General features: G+C 40.7%; 1 protein-coding gene across 1 annotated transcript in view; it reads left to right on the top strand.

Annotated features, from left to right (window-relative positions):
• The window catches only part of CCDC85C (coiled-coil domain containing 85C), a 212,911-nt gene that overhangs the window by 115,448 nt on the left and 69,980 nt on the right, over window positions 1-27,483 (top strand). Inside the window, exon 2 of the mRNA XM_060755694.2 lies at window positions 24,024-24,100. Coding sequence (XP_060611677.1) covers window positions 24,024-24,100 — 77 coding nt within the window. The remainder of the gene's footprint in view (window positions 1-24,023; window positions 24,101-27,483) is intronic.

The raw sequence follows: 27,483 nt of genomic DNA, 5'->3' as shown, positions 1-27,483 counted from the left end.
TTTGTAAAATGAGGATGGTAAATCCCCCCAGTACTGCTTTACTTTTTTTTTCACTTGTTGGACTGATCCTGGTGTAGAATGGAAGCCTGCAAGAATTAGCCTTTTGTTATTTAGACAAATGGCTGCATAGATGGCTGTGAAAACAGTGTTGGTGCATGTTGGAGAGGGAAAAAGGTGGGATTGAGTCTGGAGGGTTTTTTGTTTTGTTTTTGTTTGGACAGACTGCCCAGAAATACAGTTCCCAAGTGCTAAAATAAAATAGACATCAAAACATCGAATCATAAAATATAGGGTTGTAGGGACCTCAAGCACCATCTTGTCCAGTGCTTTCCAAACGTTTCATGTTGGTGACACTCTTTTTAATACTGCATCACGCCGTGACACAGTAATTCAGTTTTGTAAGAGATACTGATATATACATAAATTCTCATAACAAAATATTGCTCTGTTCAGTGGTGTTCATGTCAGAAATCAAATGTGGAGCATGCTACACAAAATAACATTTATAGTCACCCCTCCACATTTGCTGGTTTGACTCTGGAGGATGTAATTATTCACAGATTTGATTAAAAGTGTTTTCTGGAGGGCTTTCTGAGTCCTCCAATATGATTCTATGGTCATCTTCCAATAATTACTTTTCATCAATTTGACTGTCAAAATCACGATCTGTCAACAGCAAAAGGTCACCTTACTTGGATCTGTGTGCATCATTCGAAAATACATCACACAGTCCTAAATGCTTGGGAAGTGTTCAACTTGTGATTTTGTGATATAACATCCAGCATATATATCTCGTTTACTGTGTTATATACTGTATTTTCGTGTCAGTAAAATAATAATAATAATAATAATAATAATAATAATAATACATTTTATTTGTTACCTGCCTCTTCTAATGGCTCAAGCTGGGGTACAATAAGTTCAAAACCTAAACATTCCTAGAACGGTTTAAAGAAACAGTTTAAACAAATTGGTGTTCAACAGTGGAATTATGCACCTTGGAGTGTAGTGGAGGCCCCTTCTTTGGAGGCTTTTAAACAGAGGCCTGGGTGGGGGTGGTTTGATTGTGGTTTTCCTGCATGGCAGGCTGTTGGATTATATGGCCCATGTGGTCTCTTCCAACTTTATTATTTTACGATTCTATGATTATTAATGCAGTCTGGCACCACTTTAACTGCCATAGCTCTATGCTATAGGATCGTGGAAGTTGTAGTTTTAGAAAGTTTTTAGCCTTCTCTTCCAAAGACTGCAGGTGCCTCATCAAACTATAAATCTCAGGATTCCATAGCAATGAGCTATGGCAGTGTCAAACTGCATTAATTCTATAGTGGTGCTGCACTCCGTCTGACACATTGATGGGAACCAAAGAAGAGAAAAGCGTTTGCAATGATGATCTGTCACTGCTGACTTAGGCAGCTTTTGCACTCTGCCTAATGGCAGGACTAACACAGCACTTCAGTCCAACCCACCACACCCCAAATTCCTCTGTAGACCAGTTTAAGATCAGGTGTCTGTTGCCTTAATTAACTGAGCAGCAAATGCTGGAACTAGAGTTGGTAGCAAACTGTTGACAATCATTAAATGTTCAATAACACCCCTTGAATAAGGTTTTTTGTTATATTGCTTCTCTTTTTCTTATTTGTTCCAGATTTTAAACCCAACCCTTAGTAATTCTTCTGAGTTATTTTCTTTTCAAACAGCACTTTGCAAAGGAGGTTCCCATTAGTCCAAAGTACATAAGCTCTAAGGCCACAAACTGTTAATTAATAACTTGGATGGCATGGCTTCATTCTGAGTTTTTGTTACAGCAGCAATGATATTTTTTAATGGTCACATTGTACTTTCAGAAAATGCAGTTAAGCCTTGAAGGAGAAAAGGAGAAGGGCTTCTTGTAGTTCTGGATCAGAAACAATTTAGGCTTCTGTTTCTGAAATAGATGCCTGGCAATGAATGAGATCTCAGAGGTCTTATATGCTGGATCTGTTGCAATCTAGAATGTTATATATATGGGATTTAATCTAGAAACAGCAACAGGAGATGGGGGAGAAACCTAGTGTGGCCTGACCTGTGGAAATCTGCTGGCGGAGCTTTTCGTAGTGCTGAAGCTAAACATCTAGAAACACTTGGAGGGCGCTATTAAAGGGACAGCTGCAATGGATGGTCTGAAAATCTTCAGGCTTAATCTAACAATGTTTGTTTGTACCCTCTGAGCATACATTGAGTCCAGGCAATGATTGAATGGCTTTGAAACATGAGACACGAGGAAACATCGGCCACTCTAGCTTGGTTGCCATCTTTACATTTCTTTCCTAAACTGAGCACTCTAAACAGTCTAAGAGTGGTACTAAACAGATGATAGATTGACTGGTGTGGATATTAAATGCTTGGTTTTCTTAGACTCCATGTATTTGCCAACTAGAATATAACAGGTAGTGGCCCAAGACCTGCAACAAAATTAACCAGTGAAAGAATAATCTAATTGCTTTCATTGTAATAGCTTGGCAATGCCAATTGGTGAGTCTCGTGCCAGAGGAATGGTGAATTCATTCCATGGTTTACTCTAAACTTCAAACAGACTATCACATATTTTGAAGCCATTTTGCAGGAAGTGTTCAGCACCTTAGATCAGAGCTTTCCAAACATTTCATGTTGGTGAGACACTTTTTAGACATGCATCATTTTGTGACACAATCATAAAATATCAGTGTTATAGCATACTGAAGGTTAAACCAATAATGAAAAAGTTTCAGAAAATGAACATGTCAAACTACTCTGGGACTTCTGAATTCAGACAGACAGAGTTTTGGAGCACAATACTCCTGACCTCATGATCGTGTTAAAAATATGGAATGTTGATGTTACAATCCCAGGCAACAGCATGATTGAAGAGAAACAACTGGAAGAGCTGGCATGATATGGGGATTTAAAGATCGAACTGCAAAGACTCTGGCACAAGCCGGTAAAGGTGGTCCCAGTGGTGATTGACCCACTGAATGCAGTGCCTAAAGACCTTGGCCTGCACTTAAACACAATTTGCACTGAGAAGATTGCCAGCTGCAGAAGGCCATCTTACTGGGATCTGCACACATTATTCGCTGATACATCACACAGACCTAGACACTTGGGAAGTGTCCGATGTGTGATCCAATACAACAGCCAGCAGAATGTCTGCTATGGACTCATCTTGTTGTGTTTCAAATAATAATAATAATAATAACAATACTTTATTTGTATTCTGCCCAAACTCCTTGAGGGGACTCAAGGTGGATTCCAGCATACAAACACAAAGGCAAACATTCAATGCCTAGAAACAACAAACACAGATAGAGGTAAAGGCTTCCCCTTCCAACTCTGGCGGGTGGTGCTCATCTCCATTCCTAAGCAGAAGAGCCAGCGTCATGAGGCAAGCATGACTGCATGGGGTGCTGTTTACCTTCCTGCCAAGGCAGTACCTATCGATCTACTCACATTTGCATGTTTTAAAACTGCTAGGTTTCCAGGTTTTGAAGCAGGAATTAACAGCAGGAGCTCACCCCATCCCACAGATTCGAACCACCCTTTCCGGTCAGCAAGTTCCACAGCTCAGTGGTTAACCTGTTGTGCCACCAACCCCTTACAAGAGATACAGACGCATAGTAAGTAAAGGTTTCCTCTGACATTTGTAGTCATGTTCGACTCTGAACATTAGTGCTCATATCTACTTCTAAGCTGAAGAGCTGGTGTTTCCGTAGACACCTCCAAGATCATGTGGGCAGCATGTGGCCACCATGACTGCATAAAGCGATGAGACACATATTTACATTGTAATAATGAAATGTGTGGATATACAACATATCTCATGATAACCTTCCGTGTGTGTGTATGAGATTTATTGCTTATTTCACATGGATTCAGAAGTTCCTTGTTACATTTGCATGCACACCTACATACTCTAGCCAACACACTCATGTATCACAATACAGAGTTTGGAAAGCTCTACCTTAGAGACATGTTTAAATTTCAGAAGAAATTCTGGAATAGATTTACCAACCTATTTACACAGAAGATACCCGTTGTCATGAACCAAGACCAAAGAATGAAAATTAACACAAAGCTTGGAATCCTGTCTATAGCCTTTCCCTCATCCATCACCATTTTGGAACTGCAACGAACCCCTTCCCAATTTGCAAAACAACTGCAAAACTTTGGCACAACTTTGAAGGGGATTCCAGATTTCTTGGTTCACTACTAACAAGGCTTGCATAGTGTGTTGACAAACCTGCGTGCTGATGCTCTTGCGCCCAGACATTGCCTGTTTGTTTTTCTTTTATCCTGCATTCCATTGGCCTCTTTCTTTCTCAGCCTCTTGCAGTAATGAACTTGGGCTAGCAGCCAACTCAAATGTTTTCCCAGTCCAATTAGCTGCCACACAGGATGTTCTCCCTGGAGGCTAAAATGCCATTACAGCAGCATTAAGCCTTCAACATCAGGAGTTTATCGAAAAATAATGTTTTTTTTCCTTCAGATGTTGCAAGTCGAAATCCCAAGTCCAATTTAAGGGAGGAAAAAAAGTAGCTTTCATCCAATCCCCATCACATTTCAGACCAGGTGGAAACTCTGCAGGCAGTTTTTGCCTGGGTGAAGGCTGTCAATGTATATCAGTTCAATCTACATCAGAGGGTTGTTGTGCAGGAGAATGGCATAATCCCCCATGTAGACTGCCCTAACCTCTTTGGATGAAGTACAGACAGAAATTTGGAAAACAGCAGTGGAAGCCACAGCAACAATATGTCAGAACGTATTAGAGATGAGTTCACATGCGCCTGCTGGTTAGGACAGAAAAATCTGCAATCACAAAAACAGGGCTTCCTTGGTAGTAGCCCCTCAACTGAGGAATTCCCTGCAGTTTTAATCCATAAAGCTTCAGTATGGCCTTTAGAAAAGGTCTAACAAAACTTAGTTGTTCAGCTGGCCTCTCGAAGTAGGTGTTGATACATGTGTTCCACTCTCACAAACATACAGGTTACTGATTGTGCTGTTGTCATGCATATACAGTTAGCCTTCTGTATCTATAGATTCTGCATCCATGTATTCAACCGTCCACATCCTGACTGGGTTGCTGCGCAGCTGGTTGGGAGTCAGCTGCATTAAAATTACTACTGACCGAAAGGTCATGAGTTCGAAGCAAGCCCAGGTCGGAGTAAGCTCCCAACCATTTGCCTAGCTTGCTGCCAACCTTTGCAGCCTGAAAGACAAATCAGTCTGGGAGAAGCATACAGGCAAATATAGTTAGTAGGTCCATAAGCTGCATCTATACCAGGCATGGGCAAACTTTGACTCTCCAGGTGTTTTGGACTATAACTCCCACAATTCCTAGGAGGACCAAAGTTTGCCCATGCTTAATCTATACTGTTGTATTAATGCAATTCAAACCACCTTGTCATGGTTCAATACTGTAAAATCACAGAAGTTGCTGTTTTACAAGGTCTTAAGCCAATGGTTCTCAACCTGTGGTTCCCCAGATGTTTTGGCCTTCAACTCCCAGAAATCTTAACAGCTGGTAAACTTGCTGGGATTTCTGGGATTTGCAGGCCAAAACACTTGGGGACCCACAAATTGAGAAGCACTGTCTTAAGACTTCTTTGCCAAAGAGTTCTTGTCCCTCACCAAACTATAAATCCTAGAATTCCATAACATTGAGCCATAGCAGTCACAGTGGTATTAAACTGTATTAATTCTATAGTGTAGATAGATACATCTCAATGAAGGACCAATTCTGGAGCAACTTTTGCAGTATTTTAAAAAGAGTCTCCCCTATCCCTGTAAGACAGTGGTTGTCAACCAGTGGGTCCCCAGATGTTTTGGCCTTCAACTCCAAGAAATCATAACAGCTGGTAAACTGGCTGGGATTTCCGGGAACTGTAGGCCAAAGCACCTGGTTGCCTCCAGCCTCTTCTAACCAAGGTTTTCTATTGACTGAGCTTGTCTTTTAGGTTGTGTAGTATCACTGAAGCACATTAAAAGCAGAATAAGGGACTGGAAGGCAGGGAGACTGTTTTTACCCTAATCTGGAATGATTGAGTATCTTGAGTCAATACAGCCACCTTTTTGTTAGCTCAGTAATGAATTTTGCTACTGGTTACATTCTTCCTACTTCTCTCTTTTCCCCTCTGTGTTTTAAATAAAGACGTCAATGGGAATCAAAAGGTGGCTTGTAGAACACTTTGAAAAAATACGTCTCTTGAGTTGTTGGTGAAAGATTTTGGAGGACTAATTATGAAGCAACTTGGATTCGCAGTGGCTGAAAGTACATTTCCACTGAAGGAAAATGGGCTTCCTTTGTGGTTGCCTGTTATTTATGCCGCCTCCCTCCAGACCTGTGCAGGGAACTGTCTAAAAAAAATCCCCTTCTTTTGAACAAAAGGGCAAAGGTCTCCTGTCATGAATACATTTTTCTTGCCTGGTAAAGCATTATGCAGGGCAGCAGTCTTTGATTAAAATTTTCAATCCTCCCTTTGAGACCCATATAATCTATCTGGAGTACATTGAGAGTACATTGAATTACTGAATGTATAAAATAAGGGTAGGTGGGTGGGATCAAGTGCTTTTACCCAGCATAGTTCTATTTGGGGGTGTCAAGGGGGATTTTCCCTGAATCGCACAATATATTCTTTATTCCTGATGTTCAAGAATTACTGATATTTTTATGTTGCCAAAACCATGCCATCTTTGCACATGAGAAAGGTGTCTTCAGATTTAGAGGAACCATAAGGTTTGTAGGAACCCCCCCCCCCAAAAAAAACCTTAAGGGGGAAAACCTTTAGCATAATGTAGCAGTGAATGAATGGGACAAAAAGCCTTGGACCACTTGCAGACTGTACAAGCAGACTGGACTGGAACAGCAATGGCTTATGGATGGCATGGCTGGCTGGAAGTGGGAGCAGAAAAATGCAGTTGGCCCTCAAAGAATACAACCAGAAAACAACTGGTGTGTTGTGCTATCAAGCAGGGCAGACTTTTATCTAAGTATCCAGCAAACAGAATCAGAAATCTGGTTTTACTTCCCCTGAAAGTACAGGCAGTCCCTCAGTTACAAACAGCTCACAGTTAAGAACAAGGGTGAGAGAAATCTACCCCTATCTACTGTAACTCCGGAAAGAGAGTTAACATGGGGAAAAGGTATCTCTGTTGAAGCTTTATCACTAATCCTTTTTTCCACAACAACCCAAACTTTTCAAAATCCAGTTATCAAAGGGTCAGTGAAATCTCCTGAACAGGGGCACAGACAGCAAAACAAACACCACAGGGGCATTAACCCTTCCCTATGCTATCCAAAGCATGTGTGCGCATATGTTTATATATATGTATGTGTGCAAGTGTGTGTGTGTATCTGGAGTTACACTTAAACATGTACCTGTTCCAACTTATATACAAATCCACCTTAAGAACAAACTTCCAGAACCTATCTTGTTTGTAACTTGAGGACTGTATATATTCACCCAAAAGTTACTGGTGAGAGAGCTTTTAACGTAGTTGTTGTTGTTATTATTATTATTAACTTTATTTGTACCCCGCTAGCATCTCCCGAAGGACTCGATGCGGCTTACACAGGCCAAGGCCTCAATAAAAACAACAGCATATCAAAACACATAATTTAAAGCAAATCAAACAATAAAACAAAAGCAGTAAACAATAAAAAGAGTACACCACGACACAATAAAAGTTAGTCAGTTCAAGGTCCATACAAGGACACAAATTAAAAAGTCAGTTTGAGCAATCAATGATGTTGAAGCCAAGGTAAGATAACACGGAGTACATGAGCCATGGACCTGAGTCAGTTGTCAGAATTACTGCTCCTAGATTTATATCCCAGCCTTATCTCACAGCTGTTCCCTATTTGCTAAAATGGTGTTAGGACCGTCTTATGCCCTCCTTTTCTGGCCTGCATTTCAGCAAGGAAAGTATCCATTTAAAAGTGCAATGATGGAATAACTTTGCACCTAGCTCCAAATCAGTGAGGAGGGCAGTGGCTGAGAAGTAGAAATGGCAATGGAATGGAGAGGTGCAGTGTGAGAGGCTGGGGGCAGTGGAGGTGGCATGAGAGCAAGTAATTGTGGCAGGAAAAGACATGAAGAAGAGGATAATGATACAGGAGTGTCGTTGTCCTAGAACAGTGGTTCTCAACCTGGGCTCCCCAGATGTCTTGGCTTTCAGTTCCCAGAAATCTTAACAGCTGGTAAACTGGCTGGGATTTCTAGGAGTTGTAGGCCAAAACACCTAGGGACCCCACAGGTTGAGAACCACTGCCCTAGAAGATGGTGGCATGTGAGATGCAGTAGAAACAGCATTGGAGCAAGAAGATTTTCTCAGCAGTATAGTCTGTATTATGCATGTTTGGTCTTCTTTCCACTTTTCCTCTCCCCTAACCCCTGTGAAAGTTGAAGGTCAACTGTAATTTAATGTGGACCCCATACTCATTAGCTGATACTAAGGAGGAACAGCAGGAGATGGTAGTCATGGACCTCTTGTGAACGTCTCATAAGCATTTGGTTGAGTGGAGACAATAGGAAGGCTGACTAGCAGAGTAGTGGCAAAGCTTGCACCTTCCAGATGCTAGCATCCCCCAGCCAGAACAGCTATGCTGGCTGAGAGGATTCTGCTTAAGGTTTCTAGTTAAGGTCCCAAGTACAGAAGGATTCTAGAAGTGGATTCTGATTAAGGTCCCAAGTACAAACTCTTAAAGCTCCACTTGGATAAATAGCCAACAAGTGATGGGAGAGAGTTCTGCTGGGCAGCCAGTAGTCAACAATTTGTATTAGAGAAGAAGGTCTCACGGTCTTGCTTAGTTTAGAGCATCTTTGTGGAGGATGTTCAATTCTCACCCTTCTTAGGATGAATTTACGTTTTTGTTTTTGTTTTGGCAGGTTGGAGGTATTTATTGGTGTTGCTGAGACCTATAATATAGACTGGCTTTGTGAGGGTGGTTATTTATTTAACATGTCAGGGGCAGACCAAACAGTTGCATTGCATTTTTTAACAAACAAACAAAAAGAAGCAAGGATAGTTGAAGCCTACAAAGAACCTTTGTTATCACAAGAGGTTTGAAATGATACTTTTTGAACTACATGTCTTGGAGTAACCCAGTTGGGCTAGGACACGGTGAGAGTTGGGTTACAAAAAAGCAACATTTCCATGTTCAGAAAGTAACATGTCCCTATTGTGCAAGGTCAACTGAATGTTCCTCCCATCCAAATGGGAGCCCCATCTTGGACCTTGAATCGTTTTTCTTTGTGGAGTATTGCTGTTGACATGTGCAGCCAGCAGACACTTGTCTTCAACTACGCTTAATTGGCAAAAGCGCATGGGGCAAGTAGTGTTGTTGCCATCTTCCACACAAAACAAATGTGCTACCATAACAAATGCTTAAGCTGTCTTACAACCAATGGCAAAACTGCTAATCGGCTTCGTGGGTTTTTAAAAAACCCTTGTTGGGTCACATGACTAATGTTGCCAAGATTAGCTCTGCACGAGGAAAGAAAAGAGGCTTATGTGACTTGAGGGTGCCCGGCAGGTCATTTTAACCTTTTCCTAATCATTAAATCTGTGGAATCTCATTAGTCTGCTAGTGACTTGAAGTTTCAACCCCTGAGCAGCTGCAGCCAAGAAAACTTTTTCAACTCACTGGATCCTGTCTTGGTGATAGGTAAATTATAGGTAACGGAAGCAAAGGTAACATCTGGAACGGTAGCTAAGGGTGATGGTTTCAAATAGTTGTGCCAGAACTAGAGAGCACTATCATTTGTTATGGGTCTGCTTTGTCCACTGCATCATAGACAAGCTATAGAGCAGGTGAGCCATCGAAAGCAAGAGAATTAACTACATGTACCTAAAATTAGACATCTAAGAAGTGTATCTCAAGGCTGTACTACAGTAGCTCGCTGGTTTCTCATCTGTACTAATAACACGGAGACAACAAGCAAGGAAATGGCTTCTTCTGCATTTGACTGTAAACCATTTCTGTTCTGTTCTGTTCTTTTTTAAAAGAGGATATGGCGTTGAAATTTCACTGGGTTACGCATCACCTGGGGCAGGAATAGCTGGGAAATTGATGTGCATAGGCTGAAAAACCAGATCATGAATATTTTATTTTATTTTATGGCAGGATATAAAGTTTGTGATTCAGCTTTAATGACTTTTGAATCAATTCTTCTTTCAAGGATCCAGCTTTGATCTTCAGAACCTTCATTGCTGTTTTGAGGCATTTCCAACTTACGGCACCCCAATGCAACCCTATCATGGGAGTTTCTTGGCAAAATTTGCCTTTGTCATTCTCTGAGAGAGTATTCCTTGCCCAAGGTCTTCTAATGGATTTCCATGACTGAGCAGGGATTCAGTCTTTAGTCTCCAATATTGTTCAGTGCTCAAACTGATGGTTTTCTGCAGGGAAGTAGATAACCTAAATCCAGAAACTGGCAGCAGTTGTGTTGTGATTTCTATTTCTCCACTTCACCAAATAGCTCAGAAATTGAATTTCTGGGAGATGGTGAAGTACAGAAACAGAACATGTGAGGTGCCTGTACTTCCTTTTTCTTCTTGCATAGGAATACTTAATGTGAGATCAGACGCTCTGCCTTCCTACCCCCTAATGATGATTGTGATTAAATGTTGCATTCACACCAGGAGTGCACAGCTGCTGGAGACTTGGAGGCTGCATTGATCCTCAGGAGACGGTGAAGAACTGAACATAACACCCTGCAAATAAAAATATATTTTTGTCCAATATGCACTCAAGGGGACATGAATCTCTCTTCCTTTCCTTTGAAACCCCCCTCCCTCAAATTTAATTCGGAGGGTGTGATTTGTGAGTTTCCCCAAAGCTATAGGAAGTACATGAAGACCCCACTGAATCAATAGAATACTATATCTCAGCCCAAATCCCAATTGGAATCACTTGGATTTCGATTAATCTTTAAAAAGAGGCATTTACATATGCTCCAGGGATGAGGTATGACTTGAAGGGGTGGAGGTGGATTGGGAGATTGGCAACCAGCATCCATGCAATTGCCCTGGCCTTCCACCTGTTAATAGTATAACCACGATAGAGCATTGGCTTTTTGGCAATCACTTGAGCAGAGGTATTTCAAGGCACTTATAGCTTTAATCTTCTAGTTTGCTATTCTGGGATTTTATGTTGCAATTTTCTGTGCACGAAGCATATATTCTGCTACTGAGCAATGGCTGGTTTCCATTCTCAATACTTCAACTATAGTTATCACTGATAGTGCTTCATTTCTTTCATCTCTCTCTCTCTTCTTCCTTCCATACAAGTATTCCTTTCACCATCGCTACTACATAATGTCTCCCTTTCCCCCTTTTTAAATTTCTCAGTTTGACTTTTAAGCTGTGAGCAAGAACTAATGCCGTAGCGAAAATGCCAGCAACACGCTGCAAATAAATCATAAATGCTCTGAAGCTTCCTCTGTTTTAAACCATGTGAGATCTTCATGCTATTACTGATGAGGATAATCATCTCTTATAAATCAGGATAATGCGGCAAAACCATAATGCCTAAACAGCCTCAGAGGGCCGTGCTATATTGGATTGTGTATCTTCAGGGTAGAAAAGACCCTGGCTCTTGCGTCGGTGCTTCTGCCAGAAGATATCATGCGGCCTCAGTTTGTTGTTATGGCTGCAACAGACATTAAAGCATCATCATCATCATCGCACAGATACACGCATTTGCCTTGCCAAAGGAAACACTGAATGCTTTTATAAGTACTGTCCAATTTCCTCGTTGCTGAATGGATAGTAGTGCCATTTCGCTTTCCCAGCTGCTGCACAATCCCTCCTTCTCATCCTCAAATTCCAGCGGCCTGCTGATTCCCTTTTCATAGAATCATAGAGTTGGAAGAGACCACATGGGCCATCTAGTCCAACCCCCTGCCATGCAGGAAAGGCACAATCAAATTACCCCTGATAGATAGCCACCCATCCTCTGTGTAAAAGCTTTTAAGCAAGAAGCTTCCACCACACCCTGTAGCAGAAAGTTCCATTGTTGAACAGCTCATACTGTCAGGAAGTTTTCCCTAATATTCAGGTGGAATCTCCTTTCCTGTAATTTGAATCCATTGCTCTGAGTTGTAGTTTCCAGGGCAATAGAAAACAATCCTGCTTCCACTTCCTTATGAAACCCTTTCACATACAGGCTAAACATACCCAGCTCTTTAAGATGCTCCTCATAGGGCATGGTCTCCAGACCTTTGATAATTTTAGTTGCCCTCTTCTGGATACCTTCCAGATTTCAAACTGTGGTGCCCAGAATTGGGCACATTATTCCAGATGAGGTCTAATCAAAGCAGAATAGAGAGGCACCATGACTTCCCTCAATCTAGACGCTATACTCCTTTATATGCAGTCTTGTACACCTTATGGCACTAACTTAAAGCAGGAGGTTGGTAGCATAAGTTTTGCTAGATTAAGACTAGTTTTTTAGATGCCTATACATGGTGCATGTTTGGTAGTACCTATATCTAATAGAGGCATTTCCTGAGTTACAGACAAGATAGGTTCTGTGGGTTTGCTCTTAAGTTGAATTTGTATGTAAGTTAGAACAGGTACATTTGTAAAGTGTAATTCCAGTCTGTCTGTCTGTCTATCTATCTATCTATCTATCTATCTATCTATCTATCTATCTATAGTTTTGGATAGCATGGGGAAGAGTTCATATGTCTGTGACATTTCACCTGACTTTCTGTCATCGCAACAAATGGATTTTGAAAATTTTGGCTTGTTGTGGAAACAAGGATTGGTAAGAAAGCTTCAGTGGATACACCTTTTCCCCATGATAAACTTTTCCAGGAGTCAGTTTTCCTTCCGATGAGTAGTTTGTAACTCAGGGACTGCCTGTATTGTGAAATGTGTTGTACATTACCCCTTAACTTCACAAAGAACCTTGTTATAAATTATTAGATTGTTTACAAATCGTTAATGTTTGTGTTCTAGTAAAGTCACTCAATGCATTCCGTTTAATGCTTTCTGAGTTCTAACCAATGCACCATATTGAACTCAAATGATTATATATCTCTTCACACTCTTGGATCATGTGATTTTAATGTTTTTATTAGATGTTTTAATTCTTTTATTTCGTGTTTTAAATGTCATTTTTTTCTTATAGTGAATTGTCTTCTTGATTTTCTGCTTAGTTATATGGTATTGATCTGTGATTTGGTTTACGTTTGTAAGGCATTTAATTTTGCCATTACTTCTGTGTAAACCTCTTTAAGTTCCCCCAGGGGTGAGAAACGCGGTATATTAATACCATAAATAATAATAATAAAATTATTTCTGTCCTCTTATATCTTGCTCTGGATGAACCACAATTCAAACATATCTTAACTTAAGCATAATTTCATGTGTTACCTGAACTGGGATAATTATTGGCGCAAAAAAAAAAAGTGAAACCAGAATAGTTTTATATTATGGCTTGTGCCAAAGTTAGAGGTAACCATAGCTAGTTTGCTCAAATGAAACAAACTAGTTAATTGAAGAACCACTGCATTTGATGTATATGCCGTCTGAGTTATGTGTAGACAAGTAAAAGGCCTTTTCATATCCCAAACATATTGTAGTCAATACACCAGACAGTCATTATGACTTGCTAGATCCTTTGCTTTTGTTTGTTTGCAACCTTAGATCGACAGCGGGGATAGAAAATTGTCATGCTGCGGAGAAAAAAAGTCAGTGAAAACTTCCTTTGGTCTTCATTATAAGTTGCTTTTTATAAAAAAAAATCCATGATGACGTCTTAATTTTGCATTGGCAAATTAAGTTACAAAAATTATGAAAGACTTTGTGAAACATGCGAAAAATACTTCTTGTCATTTTTAAATTCCAAAAATCAAGCAAATTGTTAGCAAAGTTACCCAAGATATTTATGTTTATTTCAGCTCATTTATCTTGCACCGTGTGACCTGCAAGATAAAAAGCAAATGCTACAATAAGAAGACTAAAATGATATATATATATGTATATTAAAAAGGGTTCTTTGTTAGATAAAGGTTGCGTCATTAGTTACATCTAATGTTGCAAGCTGGCATTCGGAGATAAATGCTTTAGAAAGCAAAATGAAACAGAACACAAAAAATCTATTCCGCCCATTCTTTGGTCACGGTGTGAAAGACCTGACCTTGCTAATAAATCAACATGTTTTATGAGACAACACAAGGTCTGTATTTTCAGCTAAGTGTTGTTCTCATGAGGCCTGTCAAGGAATAAACGCAGCGAATCTGAAATATTGCGTCAAGGAGCAGAGGTAAGATAACAAACCCACTGACAGCCATTGGGAGCGAAATATTTTACTTAGTTCTGTCTGGAGGTCCTCCCCGTGACACAAAGTTTGATGGAAAGGTCATTGCACAATGCAGTGGAAATAAAAGTGTCAGAATCATTCACAGTGTAAGAAAAAAATTAGGGCAATAGACAGGGTGATAGTATAGAGAAATAGGCCAACAGACTTTCAGCAAGTCTGCCTAGAATATGTGTGTTGAAAGAACTTATTTTTGCTTCGTGATAGCAGCCAGTTCCCATAAACCAATGTTGGCCTTGTTTGCGGTAACAAGAATAAAGTGATTATGAAATGTTTATGATTCTTTTGGAAAGATGGGATAATTTTAAATAGAATTACATCTACTCTAACGTATACCCCAAATTAACATTTCTTCAATGTATTGTCGAAGGCTTTCATGGTCGGAATCACTGGGTTGTAATTTTTTGGGGCTGTATGGCATGTTCCAGAACTATTCTCTCCTTATGTTTTGCCTGTATCTGTGGCAGGCATCCTCAGAGGTTATGAGTTCTGTTTATTTGTTCATTAGGCTGAGCAGGTGGTGTTCCTGTGTTAAGCCAAAAGACTAAATCAATTGAATTTAATCAATCTAGCCTATATGCTTCATGTTGCCTGTAGGGGACCCCTACTTTCATAGGATTTTCTTAAGTAAGGAATATTCAGAGGTGGTTTGCCATTGACTTCCTCTGAAATTTGTGTACAACACCTGTTATTCCTAAGTATAGATTGCTGTGAGTTTTCCAGGCTGTATGGCCATGTTCCAGAAGCATTCTCTCCTGATGTTTCTCCCACATCTATGGCAGGCAACTTCAAAGGCTGGGAGATCTGTTGGAAACTAGGCAAGTGAGGTTTATATATCTGTGGAATGTCCAGGGTGGGAGAAAGAACTCTTGTCTGTTTGAGGTTAGTGTGAATGTTGCAGTTGGCCACCTTGATTAGTATTGAATAGTCGTGCAGCTTCAGAGTTTGACTGCTTCCTGTCTAGGGGAATCCTTTGTTGGAAGATGTTAGCAGACCCTGATTTTTCCTGAAATTCCCCTATTTTTTAGTGTTGTTCTTTATTTACTGACCTGATTTTAGAGTTTTAGAGCAGGAAGCAGCCAAGTTCTGAAGCTTGCAAGGCCTTTCAATGCTAATCAAGGTGGTCAATTGCAACATTCACGCTTGCCACAAATAGACAAGAGTTCTTTCTCCCACCCTGGACATTCCACAGATATATAAACCTCACTTGTCCTAGTTTCCAACAGACCTCACAACCTCCGAGGATGCCTGATTTAGAGTGGGCTAAACACCAAGAGAGAATGCTTCTGGAACATGGCCACACAGTCTGGAAAACTTACAGCAACCCAGTGATTCCAGCCATGAAAGCTTTTAACAACACATTCCTAAGTATGTTTGTGTGTGTACCTTCAAATCACCTATCAACTTGTGGTGACCTCAGGAATTTCATAGGATTTTCTTAGGCAAGATGTACTCTGAGGTGGTTTATCCAGTTCCTTCCTCTGAAATATAGCCTTTAGCAACTGGTATTTGTTGGTAATGTCCCATTCAAGTACTAACCAAGGCTGATCCTGCCTAGCTTTTAGGATCAGGTGAGATCTGGTGCCCTTAGGGTATTTAAGTAAGGTTCCTTTTACAATTATACAATTATAATACAATAACTCCTTGAACTGCCATGGCTTCATCCTGTGGAATATTTGGATATGTCGTTTGGAGAGGGCGGTGAGCACAATGTAATATTGGGCACTGGACTGCAGCTTTGGAGATCAGGGTTTGAACTGATTTGTCATGGAAGCACACTAGATCACCGAATCATAGAATCCTAGAGTTGGAAGAGACCTTGTGGACCATTCAGTCCAACCCCCTGCCAAAAAGCAGGAAAATCACATTCAAAACATTTTCATCAAAGATGACCATGGGCAAATGATATTTTCTCAACTTCAGAAGACTGCAATGATAAACTCTCTGAACAGAGCATGCCAGGCAGGCATGTAGCCGAGGGGGGGGGGCTTGGGGGGCTTGGGGGGCTTCAGCCCCCCCCGAAATTCTGATGGTGGTCCGCGACAAGGCCTTACTGGTACATTATTTAAACTGTTATGTTTATTCATATCATGATCTGATCACCATGCTCAATATATCCCATATGCATGGGGGTATTGGGGTAACAATACAAAAGGTTTGCTAGGGTAGATCCTCTTTCACTCAGACTCAGCCCCCCCCCCGGAAACCAAACAGCCCCCCCCCCAAACTCAGCCCCCCCCCCCCCCCCCGAAACAAAATCCTGGCTACGGGCCTGATGCCAGGGATTATCTTAGGGTTGCTACAAGTTGGAATTGATCTGAAGGCACAACAACTGTTTGTTGAGGCAGTATTGCTCTGTGTGTGTTGCTACCTCCAAGTCATTTCTGATTTATGATAACCTTCAGATTAATGTATCATAGGGTTTTCCTGGCAAGATTTTTTTTCCGGGAGGCTTTCTTTAGCCTGGGTTGTTGTAGATTTTTCGGGCTGTATTGCCATGTTCTAGAAGCATTCTCTCCTGAAGGTTTGCCTGCACCTATGCAGAGGTTGTGAAGTCTTAGGCTATAAGCATATGGCCCTATCTACACTGCCATATAATGCAGTTAGACACAGCAGTATACGGTCAGTGAAGACTCATATAATGCAATTTAACTGCATTACAAGTCTACACTGACCATACGATGTAGTTTCAAACTGCATTATATGGCATTGTAGATGGAACCTGAGACTTTCTCAAGGTGAACTTGTGGGTCTCTATGGCTAAATGAAGATTTGAAGCCTAGCATTCCAGATTCCTTGCCAAACACTCAAGCCACTACACCATGCTGACTCTCTAGAATTCTAAGAATCCTTTCCTAAACTGGAAATCCCAGGATTCCATATAATTTGGCAAACGTTTTAAAAAAGTACCATAGTGCTGTAATGATGTGGTGTTAGGACATGATGTTTGTCCTGAGCAGCATAGGAACATTGCCATTTTCCTTGCCAATATTCAGAGAAAGAGCAGTTGGAAAGAACAGAGATTCTGTTTCTCTTTATCTTGCCAACAAGGAAAGTGATGATTTTAGTATCCGTAGATTCATGGGTCATTCAAAAATGAGCACAAACAAGGATTCTTTTTGCTGCCTGTACTCACATACACCAAGTATTGTAAAAGGTTTGATCTCGGTACTGAGGTAGCCAAAAGGAGATGAAAGGCATACTCAGAAGTCTTTAAAAGAATAGAGAAGGCAACATGAAGAGAAGGAGATTTTTTCAGAAACTTTTGTAATAGTGCTTTTGAACAATTTGTTTAAGTGTCCTTGGCTAACCTTGAACATCTTCTGCTTTTATCTGCCCAAAACATGCAGTTGGAGCACATCTTTATGTCAGTTGTTCAATGCACCTCCATAAATAAATGGAATATAAACATCATCCTTCTCTCTCCCTGTTTCTTTTTACATGCTCACTTGCATCCTACTTTTCCTTTGTTCCCCTCCTACATTACAAAACTTGAAAATGAAGATGCTGACAAAAATCACCAATTGATTTAATGAAGGGTCATTTTCTATAAATGTTGCCAGCGCAGCATTGGAATTGATATGGAAGGAAGTGGGCAGCTTGGGTTTTTAAAAAGATCTGTCTTGGATGTTCTTTTTGACTGAAGATATTGTAAACAAGGAATGAAACTGCTTTTTCTTGGCATTATCCGCCTTTATCTATAGCAGTGGCTCTCAACCTTCCTAATGCTGCGACCCTTAATACAGTTCCTCATGTTGAGGTGACCCCTCAATCATAAAAGTATTTCTGTTGCTACTTCATAACAGTAATTTTAGTACTGATATGAATCAATGTAAATATCTGATATGCAGGATGTATTTTCATTCACTGGACCAAATTTGGCACAAATAACCGATATGCCCAAATATGAATACTGGTGAGGTTTGGGGGGATTGATTTTGTCATTTGGGAGTTGTAGTTGTTGGGATTTCTGGTTAACCTACAGTCAAGGAGCATTCTGAATGCCACCAGTGCTGGATGTTATTAATTCTAATGTAAATATCTGATATGCAGGATGTATTTTCATTCACTGGACCAAATTCACCACAAATACCTGATATGCCCAAATTTGAATACTGGTGGGTTGGGTTGAAGTTGCTGGGATTTATAGTTAACCTACAAACAAAGAGCATTCTGCACTCCAACGATGGAGTTGAACCAAACTTGGCACATAGAGCTCCCATGACCAACGGAAAATACTGGAATGGTTTGGTGGACATTGAGTTTTGGAGTTGTCGTTCACCAATGATGGATCTGGACCAAACTTGGTACAAATGCCCAAATGTGAACAGTGGTGGAGTTTGGCGAAAATAGACCTTGACATTTGGGAGTTGTAGTAGCTGGGATTTATAGTTCACCTACAGTGAAAGAACATTCTGAACCCCACCAGTGATAGAATTGGGCCAAACCTCCTACACAGAATCCCCATGCCTTAAAGGAACTTGCTTACACCCTGTCCCTCGCCTGCACATGCGCACTATGCTGTCTTGCACCAAGCACACCTGCTCTCCCCTCCCTGCTTAGAGTCTCAGAAACAGCCCTCCCCTTGGCTCACAGCAGGAGGAGGGCTTTTGGTGGGAGGATTCACCATCTTTTTCCAAAAAGGAAGAGAAAGACAGGCAGAGAGATCTTCCGCCTTATCTGCCAAAGGGGTTCCTAAGACCAACAGAAATAAATGTTTTCCAATGGTCTTTGGCAACCCCTCTGAAACTCCCTCGCGAAACCCCCTCCCCGGGGCTCCTGACCGTCAGGTTGAGAAACGCTGCTCTAGTTGGTCATTCTGTGAACAAATTTTGGACTAAATAGGCCTCTGGTTTGATCCAATATGCCACTTACATTCTTTGGAATAGAAATTGGTGGTATTGGTGAAGAGAGAGACTTTTTTTTTTTTTTTGCAAAACTTAGCAGTCATGAGAAAAATGAGTTTGTTTTTGGAAATGGGTTTGTATTTGCTGAACCGTTTTCATGGAACACGTTGCTCCCTATTCCCTTGATACTGCCTGCAGTTAAGGCTTTCCCATTATTTGAACAGAACAGGTTTACCACAATTTGCTTTACTTTGGTTTACCTGTAATAGTAATTGCAAAGTGGCTTCTCAGCTTGGAGGAGAAAGAAAGCTAGATTAAATTGAGGTTGAATTACACTTTATACAAGGTGGAATAATTTTATGTTAAGATCCGTATGTATTCACGAGGGTAATAATGAAATTTCTTTAATGAGCTTATTTCTAGTCTTGTAAGTGGAAATGATACCCATTTATCTAATTAGCTTTTCCGATTCTCGGGACAGGAAAAGGTAAAGGATGCTCACATTTTACAGCCCTGCTGCTAGGCAGGAGGCTCTTAAGTGGCTGTAAAGTTTTGCTTTTCAGTATGTGAGTGTAAGTGCTGTATCTTAAAATCTACATGGCCACACAAGAAATGTTACTTTTGGGGGCAATAACTATAGAATTCTTCCAGCTGACATAGACATACTTTAATCCAAAATGTCCTCCCACATAATGTCTGGCTAGAGCTAAATCTAGCAAGACAGAATGGAGAAGCCTGAACTTCTCCAGATGTTGTTACACTCCAAACCCCATCGGCCCCTGTAACCTGGCCAGCAGTTTGGCAAGAATGAAAGCTAATCCAATCCTCTTCCTCCCCTCTTTCCCCACACACTCTGGGAACAAAACTTTCCTTCATTCAAATATTATTTTAGTTGATCGTTCAAGGTGAGAGTATGGTTCAGTTCTTTGTATTATCCTGTTCCTTTTACTCTATCAGTCTTTCCCATTTCAGAAGCTCTTTGTTGGTCATAGACGAAGCTTAACAATATTGCATTTCAGTGGCGTCTAATGCTCACCTTTTTTTGGCTAAATTACATTGCCGACATTGAGGTGCATATTAGATTCAATGGCGCATTAGAATTGTGCACATAAAACCACCTGCATGAAAAAGCCTGGAGGGGCCTGGAACCCCATAGGCCAGGTGGGGGAGACGGGAGGGAGAGGCTGTTCCCATCAGTGGCAGCTGCCTCAGGTCTCCATGGTGCCCAGAGAAGAGGGGGGAGAAGTGCCTAGCTGGTGACACAGTCATTCCTGCATCATAGTCGCGGATCCTGCCTCAAGGGTATATCCCTTAGTGTCTCCCCCCAGCCCCAAGTCTCAGTTCTGCACAGTTCCCAGCTGGCCTTATTTATGAGGGCTTCAAAACCTCTCCCAAAGTTTTGAAGTTGGGAACCACATGAGGTTGGTGAACTCGCTTTCCAAATGGCCTCATTCATGCTGCCTGCCTCCCTGGTGTGCTATGTCTGTGCTGTTGGGCACATTACATTTGAGGGCAAATTAATGTTTTGTAATGTGCACCTTCAAAATTGAGGTGTGCATTATTTATTTATTTACTATTTATTTATTGTATTTATACCCCACTCTTCTCACCCTGAAAGGCAATAATTCAATGCCACACCAAATAGGCATATAATAAAATAAACATATACCTTAAAATAATAAAAATTTTAAAAACATATAAACATTAAAAACCATTATTAAAAACCATACAATCCAAAATCATAGTCTAGGAGCCATTCCATCGTGATTGCACATATTTCATCTTCACTTATGGCACTGCATTACTGTCTAAAAGCCTTGGTCCCACATCCATGTTTTTAATTTCTTTCTGAAGGTCAGAAGCGAGGGAGCTAATCTGACTTCGCTGGGGAGAGAGTTCCGTAGCCGAGGGGCCACCATTGAGAAGGCCCGGTCCCTCGTCCCCACCAACCGCACCTGTCCAAAGGCTTGGTACCACATCCATGTTTTTAATTTCTTTCAGAAGGTCTGGAGGGAGGGAGCTCATATGATTTCACTGGGAGTTCCGTAGCCGAGGGGCCACCATTGAGAAAGACCTGTCCCTCATCCTCACCAACCGCACCTGTGAAGTAGGTGGGACTGAGAGCAGGGCCTCCCCAGAAGATATCACATTCGATGGCACATTATACTCAAGTAAATATGGGTAATTTTTGGTAGCAGAAACTTCATTTTATGAATCTAGCATTATTTTATCCTTGTGAGCCAGTGATGTTTAGTGTTTGAACAGTGGATTACAACTCTGGAGACCAGGTTCGAATCCCTGCTCAGTCAAAGAAGCCACATTTCTCAAAAGCAGAGGGAAACTCCTCATCTGAACCAACCTTGCCAAGAAGACCCCGCAATAGGTTTGCCTTAAGATTGCCATAAGTTGGAAACAACTTGAAGGCACGCAGTAACAACACTTGTATTCTTATTTCTCATTCTCATTCTCTGCAAATCCTGCCTCTGTGTTTCAGTATTGAATGCGGAACTCATAATATGTTCATAATATGTGCACATTGCTCACCAAATGTTGGAGATTCATTTGCGAGAGGGCAGTGGGTCAGGCTGTTCTCTCTGGCTGAACATCTAGCGCTGGCAGTCACACAGTTTGTTCCCCTGCCCTCCTGCACACGCATACTCCGCCTACCTTAAATTGATTTTTATGATAATTGCTTTGTTTCCTTACAGAGGCCAGAAATGTAAAAACCCAAATGGTGATTTCATTTAAATGGAGATTAAGATCTCAAGGCGATCGTTTGATAGAGCACGGCTTTTATACTTTTCATTATTCAGGCTAGGCTTGTTTGACACATTTGAAAATACAGATGGAAAATGTCATTTTAGTGATCACTAGACAATGATTTCTGAATTATATATATATTTAAAAGTAATAGGAACAAGAGTGCGTGTATATTTTTTCAAAAGGCAGACAGATGGTGGATTAAAATTTGGTTGGCTAGAACCTAAAAAGACTGAATGAAAAATAAAATCTCCCTTGAACCGTATAAATGCAGAAGCTAATAAAACATGAAAAGTTTAGGTCAAAGGCTGTCTTTTGAATAATACGAAATATGCCAATTTACAGCATGAAATATAAACAGGTTATCATTCCAGTACATTTTGTGAAAAGCCAAGGATGTATATACTAAAAAAGAAAAAAAGAGAAATTAAAATGTAATCCATAATAGTAACTTAGACATTCAGAATGCAAAAAGAGATCTCTCAGTGTATAATTTGCAAATGAATGAAGCTGCTACATTTCCCAATTCAACCTTGACTCTAGTTTGCATTTGCCGCAGATGCAAAAACTCACTTTGCATGTCATGCTGAACCTGATGTGGTGAACCCTATGGGTTCTTTATGCAGGATGGATATTCTTTATCCAAAATGTTTTGGGACAAGGTAATAAAGATAAAGGTTTTCCCCTGACATTAAGTCCAGTCGTGTCTGACTCTGGGGGTTGGTGCTCATCTCCATTTCTAAGCTGAAGAGCCGGTGTTGTCCATAGACACCTCCAAGGTCATGTGGCCGGCATGACTGCATGGAGCACCATTACCTTCCTGCCGAAGTGGTACTTATTGATCCACTCACATTTGCATGTTTTTGGACTGCTAGGTTGGCAGAAGCTGAGGCTAACAGCTGGAGCTCATTCTGCTCCTTGGATTTGAACCGGTAACCTTTCAGTCAGCAAGTTCAGCACCTCAGCGGTTAATCACTGTGACACCTCACTTTCTGTCCCTGTGATAAATGGATTTTGAAAAATCCGGCTAGTGATGCAGACAAGGATTGGTGATATAGCTTCAGTGGAGACTCTTTTTCCCATGATAACTCTTTCAGGAGTGGATTTCCCTTTGTAGGGGCACATTTCTCTCACTTTCTGTTGTCTCATCTCCATTCTTAACAATGAGTCATTTATAAGTCAGATGTTTGTAACTCAGGGACTGCCTGTATATATCATGCGATATCATGGAGATAGTACCCAAGTCTAAAACACAAAATTCACTTATGTTTCATATATACCTTGTACCAGTGGTTTTCAATGGTTTCTTCACCACAATTGTGATGTCTGGTGTATTGTGATCCAAAACTTTGTTAGTTTGGATTCGAAAGTCCCACAGTATTTTTGCATGTTCATTTTCCACTATTATCCATTAATGTATTAATCGAGGACAGGTTTTGGCTATAGTGGTTCCCAAGAGCACACAAAAATGTTAGAACTGTCTTTAGAAATGCAGAATGTGGTTATCAATCAGTTTTTGTCCTTACTTATTATTTTCCTATGTGTGAAACGAACCTGCACTTTCAGAATAACAAGTAGATGCTTTTCAACAGCTTTGACCTGGTTCTTCCTTCTGAGGTTTCTCGAAGAGAGTTGTGTGTGCAAGGTCATCCACAGTCCCCTTGCTCTTTTCCAGGTGGAATGGTATTTTTGTAAAAAGAGTTAAAACTCAAATGGCTTTTCAGCTGCTGCTTTTAGATGAGAGTGAACCAAACCTCATTATTTCTGTCCAGTTTCTGGGAAGTCTGCTATTACCAGCACTGCCTCAGGCATTGTGTGAAAACTTTTCAAGTTTTGGGGTTTGGTCTCCTTTTTGTTCTTCTTTCTTATTGGTCTTTGTTGTTTTAATGGATTCAAACTGTGAAATGCCCTCTCTCCCCCTGTAGGCATTGTTCTTGGGCTGTTCTCTTGACTTTTCCCTTTTGTGGAAAGGAAACATTAGTCTAATTGTGGATCTATCTTGGTTGAATTTAAAGTGCTGTCTCCAGGGAAAGCTAATATCTCTTTTCCCCCTTCTCTTTTCCCATTTACAGATTCATCATCCAACTACATCAGACAACTTGAAACAAAAGTGAAGCTGCTAGAGGACGACAATAAACTTCTTTCTCAGGTAGGTGACTTTATAGTGTTTCTTAAGATACTTTTCTTCAAATCGTTTCAGAAGTGACTTGGGAAATTGCAAATGGTGTGAGAGAATTGGCTGTCTGCAGAGACATTGCCCAGGGGATGCCTGTGGGAAGCTTTTCTCATGTCCCCACATGGGAAGCTGGAGCTGACAGATGGGAGCTCATCTGATCTCGTGGATATGAACCACCAATCTTTAGGTCAGCAGTTCAGCCGGCACAAGAGTTTAACTCATTGCTCCACCACAGCTACTTTAAGATATGTATTGAATACGTAATAATATTGGATAGGTAATAATAATACTTTTACTTATTTAAGATACTTATTGAATAGGTAAAAGTAGCTTTGTGGAAAATTGTACTATTTGTATCTGAAGTGATTTACATGTTAGCAAATCTGGTTTCTTGCTTTGCCAAGCATAAAGAGTTTACATTCACAAAAGGAACGCATGCTCTCTGTTGGTTTTTACATGTCCTCAAGTCCTTTCTGACATACGGTGACTCCAAGGTGACTCCACCACAGATTTGGGAGAGGGGGGACGTTGCTTTTCTTGGTGGTTGAGATAATGTGGCTTGCCCAAGATCATGCTGCCATAAGCCAGAGTAGCTTTAGTCCATAAGAGCCAGAGTAGCTTCAGTGATGGAGTAGAATCATGAAAGACCAAGAATGCAGTTCTCAATCTGAAAATCCCAGGATACAGTCACTATAAGATGCAGTTGACTTAAAGATGTATAATGCCTCTCATGGCATCAAAAGTCAGCCCAGTTGTCAAAATTAGAGAAAAGGAGATTCAAGTATCAACTAGAAATGCAGGAGAGAAAAGGATTCTAGTTAGGAAAACTTTCAAAGAGTCTTGTGGTACCTTAAAAAAATAGAATCATAGAGTTGTAAGATATCCCAAAGGCCATCCAGTCCAACCTCATTCTGCCATGCAAGAATACACCATCAAAGCACTCGCGACAAATGTCAACTCATCTGGGACATTAAATGTCAGTGTCAGTTTTTCTTTTTAAAACTGTTGTTGTTATTACTATATAGTACATGGTAGCACAGAGATTCTGGTCACTACTGGACACAAGCAAAAAAATAGGTGCTAGAAACAATATCATACAAAAGCTGACTGACACAACCTGGGGATCACAACCAGATACAGTGAAGACATCTGCCTTTGCGCTTTGCTACTCTGCTGCTGAGTATGCATGCCCAGTGTGGAACACATCTCACTATGTTAAAACAGTGGATGTGGATCTTAATGATATATGCCGCATTATCACAGGATGTCTACGCCCTACATCACTGGAGAAATTATACTGTTTAGCCAGTATTGTACCACCTGACATCCGCTTGGAAGTAGCAGCCAATAATGAAAGGACCAAGGCAGTGACATCTCTGGCCCATCCTCTGTTTGGATATCAGCCAGCACGCTAACACCTCAAATAAATAAATAGTTTTCTAAGATCTACAGAGATACTTGCAGGAACACCTCAACAAGCGAGAGTCCAAAAGTGGCAGTCTAAAACCTGGAACCTCAACCCATGGCTGATACTGGATGAGAGACTCACCTCTGAGCACACAGAACACTGGGCAACTTGGAAGGCACTAAACAGACTGCGCTCTGGCTCCACAAGATTCAGTGCCAACCTTTAAAAATGTGGCCACAAAGTGGAGTCCACAACATGCGAGTGTGGAGAAGAGCAAACCACAGATCACCTATTAGAATGCACGTGGCACAATGGAGGACCTTTTTATAGCAACATTAGAGGCACTCCCAAGTGGCCAGCTAGTGGTCAAAGGACATTTAGTATAATGCCAAGTTTTTTTTAACTTTAAGTTTTTTAAATACAGTATAACTGTACCCTCAGTTCAATTCTGACATAATAAATAAATAACTCAGAGATAAGCCTCTTTGAATTCACTGGGGTTCAGGGCCAGTGTGAGGTGTGGGTTGACTGCTGGACCAGGGTTACCTTACGGTCACCGGAAGTCAGAAATGACTTGAAGGTACACAACAAATTCCTAGGGAGTGAGATGTGAAATTGCAAGTGGAGATAGATAGATAGATAGATAGATAGATAGATAGATAGATAGATAGATAGATGCATCACATGGTTTACATTGAAATATAGATGCTGCTAGATAGTTTTTCAGGTAGTAATTTACAATTTTGTTTTATGTTGCTGCAGGAGGGTAATTGATTTTATTTTAAGAAAGGCAAGGCATTGGCTCATTTAAAAAATAGAAATAAATGGTTGATGGACTCTTATGGATAGCATGGTTTGTTGCTAGGCAATGAGCTGTAGACTGGATTTTCGTAACTTGTTCTCTGTTCAATACGCCCTTGGTTTGACTCTTTCCTGCTTTGTGTGAGCTACAAAGCAGAGGGCACTTTATCTGTTTGCCCCTTTTTAGATGAGGTCAAACCAGGATCAATAATTAATTGATGAAATGTGCATGAGTAGTTAAAAAAAACCCAAATAAACCAAAGATTGGGAATATTTATTATATTGGGATGTGATATACCCATCAAGCCTTATTGTTTTGTAGTTAGATCTCAATTTAGGCAACAGCTGAAGAAATATTCCAGGGTTACCACATTATAAGGGATGGCCCTTAATTGAGGGTTGTAAAACTTGATCCTTGGAAGACTGGAAGGTGTCCTTTATTATATTGGAATTGGAAAATATGTCCTTTTATGTAGACTGATCAAAGCGTCCAAAAGAAAACCCCATGAAATTTTGAGGTTGCCATAAATCAACACATCGGTTGCCTTGGGCCTTGTGCAAGGAAAAATATGCTAACTAGTTTGATCTGATATCAGGCAGTTTCTTGTGCCCCTTGTACCTTACACACGAGAAACATGGAACTATAGCATCACTGAAGTAGGAAATTATTTTATTTATTTATCATGTCAGAAGTGAATTGAGAATACAGTTATATTGTATTTTTAAAAACCACAAACAAAATTAAAAACTTGACATTATGCTAAATATTCCTTGAGCAGAAGCTGGCCACTTGGAGTGCCTCTGGTGTCGCTGTGAGAAGGTCCTCCATTGTGCATGTGGCAGGGTTCAGACTGCATTGTAGTAAGTGGTCTGTGGTTTGTTCTTCTCCACATTTGCACATCATGGACTCCACTTTGTAGCCCCATTTCTGAAGACTAGCTGTTCATCTCATGGTGCCAGAGCAGTCCGTTCAGTGCCTTCCATGTCACCGAGTCTTCTGTGTGCCCAGAAGGGAGTTTCTCATCCGGTATCAGCCACTGATTGAGATTCTGGGTTTTAGCCTGCCACTTTTGGACTCTTGCTTGCTTAGGTGTTCCTTCAAGTGTCTCTGTAGATCTTAGGAATCTGTTTCTTGATTTAAGATGTT

This window comes from Anolis sagrei, chromosome 1, assembly GCF_037176765.1.
Source record: "Anolis sagrei isolate rAnoSag1 chromosome 1, rAnoSag1.mat, whole genome shotgun sequence".
Taxonomy (NCBI): Eukaryota; Metazoa; Chordata; class Lepidosauria; order Squamata; family Dactyloidae; genus Anolis; species Anolis sagrei.
Note: the sequence above shows the minus strand (reverse complement) of the source record. Positions and strands in the feature narration are given on the sequence as shown.